Here is a 16,403-nt window from a genome sequence, read left to right on the forward strand (position 1 = left end):
ATTTATGACACACTGAAGACTGGAGTAATGATGCTAAAAAAAATCAACTTTAATTACAAGATATAAATTACATTTTAATGTATATTTACATAGAAAAACATTGTTTTACATTGCAATAATATTTTACAATATTACATTTTTTTCAGTATTTCTGAACACAGCCTTGATGAGCATAAGAAATGTCCATAAAAAAACATAAAAAATCTAAATCCCAAACATTTGAGCGGCAATGTGTATGTACACACACACACACACACACATATATATATATATATATATATATATATATATATAAAAAATGACAAATGATCATTTTATCTGTTTTATTAAGGACACAAATTGAAAAAAAGTACAAAATTAAACAAACATTAAACCATGTCAGTTTAACATCATATAATGATTTGATTACCCATAATCCTCACTGAGGAAATCCTCACATTAAATGAGAAGAACGCAGAGTTTCATATCCATCATCATCATCATCATCATCATCAAACACGAGTGATCAGCTCCATATCTTGATCTCTCCCGTCCAATCACACGTGGCCGTGACGGCGGGAATCACGGGATGGAGCGCGGCGCAGACGCAGGCGTGTTGGTGAGCGTGAAGCGTGTTCAGGGTGCGTGAGCTCTGAAAGTCATAGAAGTGCACAGAACCCGTAGAACTACCTGAAACCAGTACGCTTCCATCTGCAGAGAACCCACAATGCACTGCAAAGCCCTCCACCTGCAAACAACAACAACAGCAGCTCACGATCAGTCACACGATCTCCTCTGGAAGAGCACAGATGTTAATCATCACGTGACCTTGTGTCCCTCGTAGCGGCGTCTCTTGTTGATCCTGTAGGGCCGCTGCGCTGAGAACAGGGCGACGTAGCTGCCGTTGGTCTGAGCCACGAAACTGTTCTCCAGCGGGTGAGACGCCAGACACGGGCAGGTGTAGCGCTCCTACCGCACAAACACAACATGACACATAAGTCTGACAGATGAGCGAACTGTCTATAATATACTTTGGTTAAAATTCCTCAATGGTCACGTAAAACAACACCCTTTTGACCTTGTCAAAAACAGCTCTGTTGACAGTGACTTGTTTTGCTGCATGTCCCTTTAAATGATAATGAGCTACTGCTCACTCCACTTCTGTGGGGCGTGTCCACGTGAATATATATCCATATATGGCCGAGAGGCGGTCTTATTCAAATAGCTAGCTGTCTGTGTAGAAAACGGCAGCAGATTGAATCATTTTGCTGGAGGACACAGTCTCAGACTCGACAGCACAACAAAGTGGCTGTGTTTCCTTTTCAGCTTTTGTGAGCTGGCAGACACAAATCTAACTACCATAAATGCACAAAATAAACAACCTAAAAAGTTAAAAATGTAAAAATTTGTGGACATTTTTTGGCTGTGTCAATGCAAAACTGTATTTTTATTGAAATGTTAATATTTCATCCTCATTGTCTTTCGTAATTCTAGTTTACACTAGGTACAGAAATGGTTAGACTCAGGATTTCAACATTAAAACTGCAATATTTCGTCCCAGTGCCATTTAACTATCAGATCAAATCTGCTCTCATTCTGTTGACAAAGCTTCAAACTTTTTCCAGTTTTAACATTTTGACTATTTTCCACCTGATGGCACCATTTTCTCAGGTTTGCTCTGTGGAGTAAATATTTGCTTTTTCCTGCTTTCTGTTAAACTGATAAACAGCAAACTGAACTAAATTAATGTCATTATAATTGTGTGTCTGTGTTGGTGCTGATATGAGACTGTGGTTTGCATGTTTACTGAGACATCTCGTGTGTGTGTGAATAGTTTTTTTTTTTTAATCTAAAACTGCACAAAAATAATAACACATTAAAATGAATGCTGTTTCTAATCATTAACTTATGCAAGATTTAGCAGGAAGTAAATGGAAAATCATTTATCTGTAACACTTAAAGCCTTGTTTGCATTACATGTACAATATAATGCATAATAAGGTGCACTACAAGGCATAATTAATGCATTAAAACTATTTTTATAATGCACTGTATATTAAAACTCATTAAAAAAACAACAGTGGCATTATGTAAACAAACTAGCATTTCATTGTGAGAATGAATTGTTGGTGGTTATAATATTACGACATTTTTTGACAGTCACTTTTGTCCTCTGTATAACTTTTTTAAAATGGACACACGAGGGTTAAAGAGCGTGTGAAGACCAAATAAAAAAATGAAAAAAACTTTTATTGTACTGTATCTTCTAATCACACTGCAAAAAGTCTGTATTTTGTGTTGTTTTCCAGTGCAAATGTCTAAAGATTCTTAAAATAAGACAGATTTACTGAAGAAACAAAATGTCAAAAGAAGCCTTGCTTCGTGATCAAAATGAAGTGTGTTTATGACAAAAACAAGAACTACCTGTCAATAAATCATGAGCTCACTTATTTTTGGTCGATTTTTTCAAACAAGACTTTATATTTAATGTGATTTTGCTTCTCCAGTAAATGTATCTTGATTTAAGGAGGATGACTTAAGACTTTCTGGAAAAGTCACTCCGTAAGAGCGTTTTAAACCCTGCTGGAGCGCTGCGTGTCTTACGTGGAATATCTGGTTGGAGAGTTTGGCGCTGGTCTCAAAGTCCCAGGCGATGAGCGTCCGATCGGCGGAGTCTCGACTGACGGCGTCGGTGCTGCTGATGAACTCTCTCCCGCCGCTCAGGAACAGGACGTCCAGGGTCTGCTGAACCGCCGCTTTATACACCCGCAGCATCTGGAGACGCACGTACACACGTCTGAGACGCTGAGCGCAGACTGAGGCTCATGGGAAGGCTTCGAATCACACTGACCTTACAGCAGCGGGCGTCCCAGGCTCTGACCTCTGAACTGAACCCCCCCGCACAGGAAGACGTCGGGCTCGGAGGGTCGCGGGGCGACGCAGCACACCTTAAAACCGTTCTCCATCCGCGCGATCGTCTTACCTGAGGATCATCGATCGATCAGTCAGTGTCATGAGTTTATCACAGCGCCCGTGAGCTGCTGCCGTCACTGATCTGATGCAGAAATGATTCACATCAAGTGATTTACATGCTGCAGCTCCAGTAAACCTGTGATTCAAAAATTCACTTCATGTGGTTTTGGTTATTAAAATCACATTTGCATAACAGGAAAGACACAGATGTTCAATAAAGACTTGCATGCATTATTAATAATCAAAATAAATATTCTTCAGGTGATTAATATAGTTCATTAGCATAATCTAAGCGGTTTAACATAGTTTAATGTTTATTATAACTGTTCCCTCAAGAGGAAAATGACAGTTTTGACACTCTTTTGACCAGGGTTTCTGCAGGTTTAATGAAGGTAAATTTAAGAACCTTTTTAAAACCAAGTAAACAAAATATAAGGAATAGACTGAAGGACACAATACATTAGTATATTCTCTAAAGCAGGGGTGCTCAACCCTGTTCCTGGAGATCGACCTTCCTGCAGAGTTCAGCTCCAACCCTGATCAAACACACCTGTCTGGAATTATCAAGTGCTCCTTCAGATCCTAATTAGCTGGTTCAGGTGTGTTTGATCAGGGTTGGAGCTGAACTCTGCAGGAAGGTCGATCTCCAGGAACAGGGTTGAGCACCCCTGCTCTGAAGTAAATATCTAGGGAACCCGATGCGTTTTTTAACCGTACTGCCTTAATGGTTTGATCTTTTCCAATGTTTAATAATAAAAAGTCAGAAAGAAAAAAAGATTTACAAACTCGCTCCAAAGATATGATCTGAATCAAATGATTCGTGATTCGCACTCCAGAGTTCCGATCTGAATAATGACTCGCGAACCATCATTTCAGATAAGGAATCGGAGCAGATCGTGAATCACTCAATTCGCAAAATAATTTGCGAGTCCGCTTCGAAGTCCCGATCTAAATCAAACGATTCGCAAATCGTGATCCGTTTAGAGCGCTTCAAAACCGTGAATCACTGTGCGACGAAACGGTTTAACAGACTCAGAGTTGCGAAAAGCTTCGTTTCACCCATCACTATACGTGCTTTATAAAATCATTATGTTGAAATTCAAAAATGAATGGCTCTTTAAATTTGATCTGGTTTTTGCTAGTGAATCGCTTGAACTGAATGATCGAAGTTACGAATTTGAATCAATCGGAGCGGTTCCAGCGTAAATGACTCACTCAATTGATTCGGTTCGTCTGTTTGTCTTTTCTCGTGTTCAGTCATGTTTACACGACACTGTCAGCACTACTACTGGTTTATCTCGCTAGTTTGATGACATTAACTGAAATAAGCGAAACAAGTCTGATGTTTACAAATGAAATATCCATATTTCCAACACAAATCTGCTCCATATTGAGGTGTGGTAACCGGTTTACTGCTAACTAGTGAAACACTCCATTAATATGACGAGCTGCAGCTCAAAATACATGTTAGATGGAAACATTGTGCATTATGATGGAGTTTGTAGCTTCATTCACTAGATTTGAAATAGTTTGAGCTGCAGTTCAATAGGAATCAGTTGAAATCATCCAGAGTCACCTCACACCATTCAACACAATCTCACATTTATCCTGGTGTACACTGTAATAAATACTGGAGAAATTAATTTTGCCTCAAAATATATGTGCTTGAAAAAACGTAAAAATGATTTTCCTGTCACGATTTCTTCAGATGTACGTCCATGTGTTTGAGAATGAATTGGCTCAATGGGTGAATTTCTTTATTAGATTCTAATTGATTAAACTGGCTCATATGATGATGAACCAATGTGCATATTAATAAGAGGATTTGCAAATGATCCGTTGATTGTAAGCAGGAAACACATGATTTCAGTCTCTCCATTGGTTTTTCTCTGAACGGTGAGAATGTGTCACGCCAATTACAGGCTGATGTTTGGGGAGCGATGAGAATCATCCTCCTGCATAATTAATACGCTTCCTCAGTGTTTTTAATTAAGAAATGTAATTAGTACAGCGCTGATAAGAATCGTGAGCAGATAAAGTCAGTGCGCAGGAAACACACATCAGTTCATTCTGAATCAACAGGTTCAGCAGCACTCAATAACACACACAGACCACAGTCTGGAGCAGTAAACACATTCTGTGTGGCAGCTGAATATGGCGTCTGTCCTGATGTGATCCTCTCAGACAGACTCTCAGGACATTTCTCGGGTCATTTGTGGACGAGTGAAGGTGAACTCACCCGTCTCCACGTCAGTGAGCGCCACGGTGCCGTCAAACGACCCAGAGAGGAGGCGTCGCCCACACGACAGCCAACACGCGTCACGCACAGAGCCACGGTGGGCGGAGTATGTCTGTAAGCACCGCCCACCGCCAACACCGTCCCACACCTGAAACACAGATTCAGACGACACCATTACTCTACAAAAACTGCTCTGATGACACTGATGCCACATTCTGTCATCATTGTGACTGATTTCACATTAAAACACTCCTATTGTGTCATGGGTCAATCTGACCCACATTTGTTTTTTAACTCCTTGAAATGCTGGTACGCTGGTATTTTGTTTCTTAAAATCAATCAACACAAAAGAGTCAGGTTAAAAAAACTGAAGAAAAAATAAATAAATTAATTAATTATATATATTGTAGCTTGTCAAAGATTGAAATATGAAATATTATGACATTTAGGACTCAAAGTTTACTTTGAGTATGTGAAATATGTGGCCCTGGATCACAAAACCAGTCATAAGGGTCAATCTTTTGAAATTGAGATTTATAAATCACCAGCTCAATAAATAATCTTTCCATTGATGTGTGGTTTGTTAGGATAGGACAATATTTGGCCAAGATACAACTATTTGAAAATCTGGAATCTGAGTGTGCAAAAAAAAAAAAAAAAAAAAAAAAAAAAAATCAAAATATTGAGAAAATCACCTTTAAAGTTGTGCAAATGAAGTTCTTAGCAATGCATATTACTAATCAAAAATTAAGTTTTGATATATTTACGGCACAAATGATCTTTGATCTTTACTTAATATCCTAATGATTTTTGGCATAAAAGAAAAATTTATAATTTTGACCCATACAATGTATTGTTGGCTATTGCTACAAATATACCCGTGATACTTAACACTGGTTTTGTGCTCCAGTGTCACATATGAAAACTCATGTTCAGAATCATCCAAAGGAAAACTGAGCATGTCTCTATTTAGTTGAGTCTCATGGTCAAAAACCTGTCAAAGGTTGTTTTTTATCTCTGTTGCAGCACTGAAAATAAGCATGAGAATCCAATTTTACTCCATTATAATATTTATACTTGTAGTAATTTGCATCTCATGAAGCAAATAGTCATCCATGAATAAATCATCCATGAAATGTCTTAATGTTGTGTCTGTGCAGCTGATTCTGAATATAAAAATGTACAGGTCAAACTGAGCTGAAGCAAAAACCAGAGCTGTGTTTTCAACATAACAGCTGTTCATCATTTCTCATATTTTATTAATAGATTTTTAGTCTCTGACAAGCCGCAATAGATGTTTTCTGTTTTTACACGAGTAGTTTTTTTGTAATGCTGATTTTTAGTGACTTCCATTGAAACCAATTTGCATTATCAGCACAGCAGAACGGATTTAAACTAATCACAATCTGAAGATTAAAGCGTGTGTTGAGAGGACAGGTGAATGAATTCATGCTGGACTGACGACACTGAGTGATGCGGCGCGTCTCCTGATGAGGGAACACTAGATGAGGTGCGTTCTGTCCGTGTCCTCCGGTGGAGTCAGGAATAGAGCGCTCGGCCCGCGGCTAATGAAGCTCCGCTCCTCTGACCCTCCGCAGACACGCTTCCTGTGTTCCATTATTAAACACACACACACACACACACACATCTGATAGCGGCGGCTCTCATATCCTACAGATACGAGACGCCGCGGGGCAGAACGAGACGAGCGAGATCCTCGTCAGCTCACCTACACGCTTTTTACGAGAACATCTGATCAAACCCAGCACAAACACACTGAACTGGAGTCTTCATGAGATCTCAAACACACAGATGAATCGTGATCATAAAGCAGCAGACGCCGCGCCTCATTTTCCATTTCAAAATTCCATATTTTTCCAGACTTAAATTTCCAAACCACACAGTATTTTTTCAGAAAGCATTCAACATAAATAGAAATAGAAATGACATTATTTTCAGCTTTAGCCCTATATTTGGTATTAATTATTATTTATTAATTTCATTGTATATTCGGTAATTTAAATCTTTCCCAGTCCAAATTGTGTGATATAAACTCACAATTGTGAGTTATTAAGTCATTAGCAAGACAATTCTGAGAAATAAAGATGCAGTTCTAAGAAATAAAGTCAGAATTGTGATCACAATTCTGAGAACGTATCATCTTTTTTCTCCTCAAAATTGGACTTTATAACTCACAATTGTGAGTTTATATTTTACAATTCTGACTTAATATGCAATAGCAATTCTGAGAAAAAAAAGTCAGAATTTATTTCTCAGAATTGCAACTTTATTTCTCAGAAATGTCTCACAATTCTGACTTTATAACTCAATATTGCGAGTTTATATCATGCAATTCTGAGAAAAGAAAAGTCAGAATTGTGAGATAAAATGTCACATTTTTATTCAGTGCAGAAATGGGTTTCCATAACATACGGAGCCCCTAAAATAAAAAATAAATAAATAAATAAAAAAACAGAATTTTTCCATGCATACCAGAAACTTTTTTTTTTGTGCCCTTAAGAAACAATTCACATGTGCATGGGAATTTTTTGCATGCTTATGCATTACAATTTCTAGTTTTATATGACCTATTCCTTTGTGCATCAGTGCCATCTTACTATGAATAAAATGAGAGCGTAGGTGCACATGAATTAATAGAGAAAAAATTTTTTTTTTTTTTATTCTTAATTTTCCATTATAAAAAATGGAATAGCAAATATTAGTCCCTACTCTGCTTGCTTTTTACCATATATTTCCAGACCTGGAAATTAAATTTCATACTTTTCCAAATCGTGTAGGAACTCTGGCACTTAGTGAATCACAGAGACGCTCCATTTCTCATGCATATCAGAGCAGCTGATGATGAAGGGCTCATGACAGCACAGGTGGATGAATCTAGTTCAGCGTGTGCGTCATTCACCTTTCCTCAGGACACACGTGAGCGGCCCGCGCGGATCTCCTGGGTCTCGACACACATTATAACGCCACAGTGATGGAGCGGCTCCACGTCACAGACCCGGAGGAGACGTTTACATGAAAAACACCTTCACAAGGTGGAGGATCACGTCTGTCGTATTCACACGATCGGCCGCTTCAGGCGCGCTTGATTCGAGTCCCAGACGTGTTTCACTCTCGCCATTCGTTTCAATTCATACGCAGTCATTCTGCACAGTAATTTAATCAGCTCATTCATTCTCATTCAGGTCCTTGACAACAGCACCGTGATGTTCTTTCACCCGTCTGCATAATGATTTATATTCATTAGTGCTGTTTATGTTAATCATCACTACTAGTTCTCATGCTGATCAAACCTCCAGCACTGAGTGCAACTCTCCTTAAACAGTGTTGATTGGCCACTTTCCCATTGAGAAGAAGTAACAAATTTCTATGCTGTGTCTCCGCTGGTTTCCCGCTGACAGCAACACTGCTCAAAATGTTGCCTCATGTGTCATTACAGTCATGATCAGACTGAAGCAGCGTCAGATCTTTAATTCTGTATTGTGGGCGGGGACCTGGATCTATGCACTGTCTGCTGATTGGATGTTGAGATGTGGGAGTGGCTCTCAGATGAGTGTGGGGGCGGAGTTTAAGAGCACTGAATGAATAATAAAGCATATGTCACTAGAGAAGACTGGAGAATCCCTGGAACACTCAGTCATGATGCTTTGAAAACATTAGAAAATTGAAACTGGCAAACACTAAAACTTTGCACCTTCTGATCACACTGCAAAAGAGTGATGCTCTTCCTCAGTATTTCTGTCTTGTTTACCAGTGCAAATACAGATACATTTACTTGAGATTAGGGCTGCAAAACGATTAGCTGCAATTAATCGACTCAAAATAAAAGTTTAGGTTTAGGATGTTAGATTTTATGTGTAAAATATTTAGATGTATATATAACATAAATTATTTACAGGTGTTTACATACAAATATTTTTTAAAATATATACATATATGTGTGTTTTTTATATATACAAAATAAATATACACAGTACGCACACATATAGTATGTAAACAAACTTTTATTTTGAATCGTTTAATCACGACTAATTGTTGTGCAGCCCAACTTGAGATACAAAACGACAGAAGACGCGAAGTCTCGTTTTCTGAGAAAAGTAAATAAAATTAAGTGAGTTAAAACAAGAACAAGAACAAATATCTGCCAATGCAGGGGGAAAAAACTAGCATGTATGTGTTCATATTTTAATCATAAACTCACATTTTGTTTATTTCTCAGAAAATGAGACTTCATATCTTTATTTTGAATGTCTAATAAATATATTGTGATTTAAGGATGTTTAGATATGTAAACCTGGAGCACAAAACCAGTGTTAAGTATCACGGGTGTATCTGTAGCAATAGCCAACAATACGTTATATGGGTCAAAATAATTGTTTTTTATTTTATGCCAAAAATCATTAGGATATTAAGTAAAGATCATGTTCCATGAAGATATTTTGTACATTTCCTATATCAAAACTTCATTTTTGATTAGTAATATGCATTGCTAAGAACCTCATTTGCACAACTTTAAAGGTTTTTATCAATATTTTGATTCTTTTGCACCATCAGATTCCAGATTTTCAAATAGTTGTATCTCAGACAAATGTTGTCCCATCATAACAAACCACACATCAATGGAAATAAAAAAAATTGACCCTTATGACTGATTTTGTGGTCCAGGGTCACATATTTGTTTTGGAAAACAAGATAAAAACACAATAAAGTTTTTCAGTTTTTGCAGTCTATGCAATATTTAATGCCACAACGTTATGGATTTAACCCTTTCTGCTCCAATTCGTGGAAAGGTGAATTAAATGAAGACCTGCAGAAATCCTGTCATGGGGTCAATCATCACACACGTACAACCTAAATTCTGATGTTCACTTATTTCTAAGAGCTAAACCACCTGTAGAGGACACCACTGGGTAGTTTAGGTGAGGTTATGTTAGTTAAGGTTGGGTTAGTCTCACCTTGAAGTGTTTGTCCATGGATGCAGACAGCAGCAGATGACTGAGATGATCCACCGGACTCCACTGCAGTGTGTTCACCGGACCCTGATGGGCCTGAATGCAGCACTGCATGCGTTTGGGCAGCTCGACCCGTCCGTGCTTTCGGCCCAGAAACGGCCGGACTCTCTCCGACACCTCAGACAGCACAGGAGAACCAGCAGATCCAGACGAGTCCTGTTCTTCTGTCCGGACGGCTGCGGTCTCCGCCAGTCTCTGTCTTTTAGGAACATACGGCCTCACCGCAGCCGTCTGCAGCCGAACTCTCTTCACGGAGCCGGAGGAAGCACACGAGCACTGTGCTGCTGTCACGCCTGATGATGATGATGATGATGAAGATGATGAAGATGAGGGGCTCATGATGAGGGCTCTGTCATGATGAAGCTGAAGATCTGGATCCGTGTCACTGTCAGAATCCTCATAATCCACCAGAGAAGCCATAAGAAGCTCAAACCTACACTACATGTGTCTGATGGATATTAACATGAGTGTAAATAATAATAATAAAACATATTTTTAGATAAAGAACGAAAATCCTATTAATAAAACTGTCAAACATTAAATTCAAAGTTCTGCTACTGCAAACAATGAGAATAACACATAATTTATATCATAATACTAATAACACGCCTCTATTTCTGCAGAAAATAAAATCTCAAATGTATCTGGAGTTCACTATAAAGTCGGGATTTTAAATAAAGCATCAGAAGATGTTAAATAATCCAAAACTCACATTAAACGACGAATAACTGACACTAACGTCACTGTCCTGTCAAAGTTCTCAGCAAATATTGATCCGTCAAATCCATGACATAATATAACCTTTATATATGAGTGTAAACTCGTTTTTGTAGCTATATATTCTTGTTTACATGACTCATTTTCGCGTCTGTCGCGCGGTGTTTAATTTGAAACATCAGACACTGAACTCCGGAAGCGCGAACGAGGAACGTACAAACAAAATAAAAGTCTCGTTTAATTCCGTGTTCTTGAGGAACTTACAAAGTAAGAGTCTCCATTCAATAATTTGTGTTTATAAAACACACATTCTATATTAAACAGCCTGTATGTATTAGTGTTATCAAAGTAAAACAGAGTATGACTGAAAGTGTTTTAAAATAGTTTTCAATGAAAGCAGCGTGTGAGACACACATGAGAATAACACAGGGGTCCAGAGACCCGCGAGGAGAGGAAAGAAATAAATTAAAATATTATATATATATATATAAAAAAATATATTACAAAAAATGTCAATAGATTAACATAAATAATAAATAATAATATTTAAATAAATAATAAAAATTAAAATAAACAGATTAAAATAAAATATTTATTAAAATAAACGAGTAAACAGATTAAAATAGTAAAAAAAAGATATTTAAATAAATAATAAAAATAAACATTAAAATAAATAAAATGAAATAAAATTTAATTAAAATAAAAATACTCAAAAACAAAAAATACATAATAGTACAGTTCTATAGTGAGTAGAAAAAAAACAATATTGTATTAGGTAATAACAATAATATAAACATACTTTACACATATTGAGAATAATAATTTTTCACAGTATAAATTGGGTCTGTATAGTTGGAAATAAGTAGCTGTATTACATTTTGGGATGCGTGTGGCTTACATGAGGATCATATGAGGCATCTGGAAAACTGAATCCTCTGTTCTCATGTTTGTGGTCCGCAGGGACATGCATCAGATCCGAAATCCTGCTGTACACGGGTCAGAAGGATCTGTGGAATCGCCAAAGATATCATCACCTGTGGATTCGATGTCAACAAGATTTTCATCCTCTATGATCTCGACTATATGGGGTACAAATACTCAAGTTTATATTGCAGTGGTTTCATGTTGTGTGTCAGTGCAGACAGCAGGTGGAGCTATGACACCACAACTGTCTGGATATATATATTATATACGTACATAGATACACACACACACACGTTTGTTTTTGTGAATTGTGAGGACTTTCCATAGACTTCTATAGATTTTATACTGACCAAACGATATTGTCTATCCCCTAACCCAACCCTAACCCTAAACCTAACCCTCACAGAAAACATGTTTGCATCGTTACACTTTCAGATAAACACCATTTACTATTTTTAATCATTTTTTAACATTGTGGGGAATGTCAGGTTTTACTATCCTTGTGGGGACATTTGGTCCCCACAATGTAGCAAAAACAAGTACACACACACACACACACACAGGTGCATCTCCAAAAATTAGAATATCGTGAAAAAGTTCATTTTTTGTAACCTATTCAAATAGGCATTCTCTTTATAAATAAACCACAGATTTGATTTTTAAACAACTAGCCTAGGCTGGTTGTCTGGTCTTGGCTAGTTTAATGAAAACCTGGTTCAGAGTGCTCAGAACCTCAGACTGGGCTGAAAGTTCACCTCCCAACATGACAATCACCCTAAGCACACAGCCAAGACAATGCAGGAGTGGCTTAGGGACAAACTCCATGAAAGTGGCCAGGCCAGAGCTCAGACTTAGTCCCAGTTGGACATCTTTGGAGAAACCTATAAATGGCTGTCCACCAATGGTCCCCAGCCAACCTGACAGAGCTTGAGATGATCTAAAGAGAAGAAAGGCAAGAAAAACAAAACAAATGCAGATGTGCAAAGCTTTTTGTGTAAGACCCCAAAAAACCTGAAGCTGTAATTGTTGCAAAAAGGAATGAGTATGAATACTTTTTATTGGCACTGTAGTGCTGAAACCCTGTTGTAATTGTTAGATTTTCCAGGATGCAGCGTTCTCCACGTAAAACTGATTGGGCAGACGTAGAGACTTGAAACCTTCAGGGCTGGTAGTGCTCAGACCACCTACAGCGTCACCAAGGCTCGCCCCATTTGGCCTCACAAAAGTATGAAATCAATCATAACTCTCAAAACGTTAGGCACAGGCTCAGTTGTCTTGTGTTGTTGAAATCCTTGGCTCAAGATGGACAACATGCATATGCCTCGGATTCACGTGTTGCTCTGGTGAAATTTTCAGGTATTTTGGATTTTTCAAAAAAGAGATTCTCATTGTTAATAATGAGCGGCGCTATCATATGGAAAAAAATAAAAATGGCTATAAGTACGCCACCCAAAGTTCAACTTCCAATTCAATTCAAATTCATTCGTATAGCGCCTTCCATGATACATAAGTTCTTACAATATGTTTAGTAGTAGCTTACTAGTGGTGACTATGTCAAGCTGATGTACATATGGCAGAGATGTGTGGTAAAGATCAATTAATGACATAATCAAACAGACAAAAAACACTATAAATTAGTAGCAGAATTCGGTAGTGCTGTATGTTGTTTCAGGGTTGGCATCATCTCTTCTTAAGTGTTCTGCATCCAGACTGGAGCTTGTGAATTCCTAGTTACCACGGGATGTCAATCCCATGACAGAAACAGAGAACAAATAGGAACATAATTAACGTAGCTGCTGGTCAAAGCAAGCAAAGAAAGATTTGTTCAACCAGAGCTAAAAGATTAATAATGAACATTTGATCAGATATAACTGCAGGAAAAGTTTATGAGATGCATTAGTTGAATGCTTGGCTAAAAAGAAGAAGTGTCTTTAATCTAGATTTAATCAGAGTGAGTGTGTCTGAACCCCGAATGTTATCTGGAAGGCTGTTCCAGAGTTTGGGAGCCAAATGTGAAAAAGCTCTACCTCCTTTAGTGGACTTTGCTATCCTAGGAACTACCAACAGTCCAGAGTTTCACGACCTTAGGGAGCGTGATGGATTGTAGCGTGGTAGAAGACTAGTTAGGTACGCAGGAACTAATCCGTTAAGTGCCTTATAGGTAAGAAGTACTATTTTATAGCTGATCTGGAACCTAATAGGTAGCCAGTGCAGAGACTTTAAAATTGGGGTGATATGATCATATTTTCTTGACCTGGTAAGGACTCTAGCAGCTGCATTTTGGACTATCTGTAGCTTGTTTATTGAAGATGCAGGACAAACACCCAGTAGTGCATTACAATAGTCCAGTCTAGAGCTCATGAATGCGTGAACTAGCTTTTCTGCATCAGAAACAGATAACATGTTTCGTAGCTTGGCAATGTTTCTAAGATGGAAGAATGCTGTTTTTGTAACATGAGACATATGATTTTCAAAAGACAAGTTGCTGTCTACTATAACACCCAGGCTTTTGTTGCTAATAATTTGTTGGTTTAGACCAGTGAGAGTTTATTTAGCTCTTCTGATAACACCCAGGCTTTTGACTGAACCCTGATAATTGCTGCTTGCAGCTAGAGTTGCAAAATTCCGGGAATTTTTAAGACTGGAAACCTTCCATGGGAATTAACGGGAATATACGGGAATCAACAGGAATTATTGGGAATAAACTAGGAATTTGCAAAACTGAGAAGAAAAACTTGCAGCATAATCTTGGATAAAACAACCAGATTTAATGCAATTTTTGTTGAATTTCTACCCTACACATTGCTCAATCACATGCACACAACACACTGCTTAAGGCCACACACCCTACATCCACTGTGCAGTCCTCTATAACATGCACACATCATTTCTTGATCCTGCACACAAAATATCAAAATGTCCATTATGGTTATATATATGTTTAAAACTTCCTTTAAAAGCTGGATCATGAATGATTCGCGCGAACATAGACGGATATATGTAGATCGGGAGGCACATTCCCTTCACAAACAAACGTAATCCACTGCATCTTCAGCGGCTCAGATGTCGGGAGTAAATGACGAGCACTATGTTCATTATTACATCCAGCAACACAACACCTCAATCACTCAATCAGAGATATTCTTGTCTAACTTACATCTCTGCTCCGGCATCAAAACAAGGAAAGTTACTGGACTGTTACAGCTGATCTGAGGTCAGACGCTCATGTCAATCAACTATTGTGGGAGTGGCCTCTGTCATGTGACGCCACAACGACAGACATCTGAGAACGGCTCGATTTGAAAAAGGGGATATTATTTTTACAGATTAATTAAAAACCACTGCATGGATTTTTATCATTATAGGGTCGATTTGTACATACACTGCCAACACACATTAATGTTCAAACAACATGAAAAAGTGAACTTAGCATCCGATGACCCCTTTAAGTGAGATAATAATAATTAAAAAACAGTCTAAAAATGAGCCTCCTCCACACAGTCCCTCTGGTAGTCACCTAAACGGGGAATTCCCCCCATTTTCTCTGAAGGCACACTTACTTGCTGCATTTGAGCACAAGGACTACATCTAAGTTTTGATATTACTTGGTACAGTAAGTAAGTTTAGGTAAGTTTAAGTAGCAAATACCAAAAAGTGTTTATACAGTAGCTTGCCACTAAATCAGATATGAACAATCTAAGCTAGTTAGCATTATTTCATTTACAATTTATGAGGCTAAGTATCATGTGCTAGCTAGCTTTTCTTCTACCTTCTGCTAGCCAGTATCAAACAGAAGTACAGAACTGGTCAAAAGTTTGGACACATTATCTCTTATGATTTCTAATGTTCATTAAGCCTTCATTTACTTTTCAGCAAAAATACAGAACAAAACAGTAATATTGTGAAGTATTATTACAACTTAAAATAATGGTTTTCTGTTTTAATATGCTTTAAAATATAATGTATTGCTATGAAAAAGCAGAATTTTCAGGATCATTACTACAGTCTTCACTGTCACATGTGACATGATCCTTCAGAAATCATTCTAAAATGCTGATTTATCAGTTTTGGAAACAGCTGTGCTGATTAATATTTTTTATTACCTGTGATACTTTTTTATTTATTTATTTATTTTTTACAGGATTCTTTAATGAAAAAAATAAAAAAGAACAGTGTTTATTTAGGTTTTTATGATATAAAATTAAGAATTTAATGAAAATAAATTGAATGTATAAGAAGTGAGATTTCATGGCAGCTATTTAGTGATTCTTTAGTGATTGTCAAATATAATATATATACAAAAATATACAGACTTTTATGTGAAACCATTAAACCATTAAAAGCATATAGGACACACACTGATCCACCTATTGCACCATCAGCCCATTTCGCGGTGTGGTTTCTTGGCCTTCACAAAGTATGTGTTAAAGAGACTTAAGGCCTTGAAATACTGCACATTGGCCTACACTGTAAAAAACAATTTGCTGAGTCAACTTAAAATAATTTGTAACCTGGCTGCCTTAAAATTTTAAGTTCAGTCA

The 16,403-nt window shown here is 37.5% G+C and overlaps 1 protein-coding gene across 1 annotated transcript; it reads right to left on the minus strand.

The window, feature by feature from the left end:
• Positions 1 to 115: 115 nt before the first annotated feature.
• On the minus strand, positions 116 to 11,166 carry wdr25 (WD repeat domain 25). The gene is given in 7 exon segments (XM_051133323.1): positions 116 to 727; positions 808 to 948; positions 2,584 to 2,754; positions 2,831 to 2,878; positions 2,880 to 2,962; positions 5,192 to 5,339; positions 10,165 to 11,166. Coding segments are annotated over 7 exon segments (1,290 nt in total). The 5' UTR covers positions 10,642 to 11,166; the 3' UTR covers positions 116 to 505.
• Positions 11,167 to 16,403: the final 5,237 nt, after the last annotated feature.

This window comes from Labeo rohita, chromosome 17, assembly GCF_022985175.1.
Source record: "Labeo rohita strain BAU-BD-2019 chromosome 17, IGBB_LRoh.1.0, whole genome shotgun sequence".
Taxonomy (NCBI): Eukaryota; Metazoa; Chordata; class Actinopteri; order Cypriniformes; family Cyprinidae; genus Labeo; species Labeo rohita.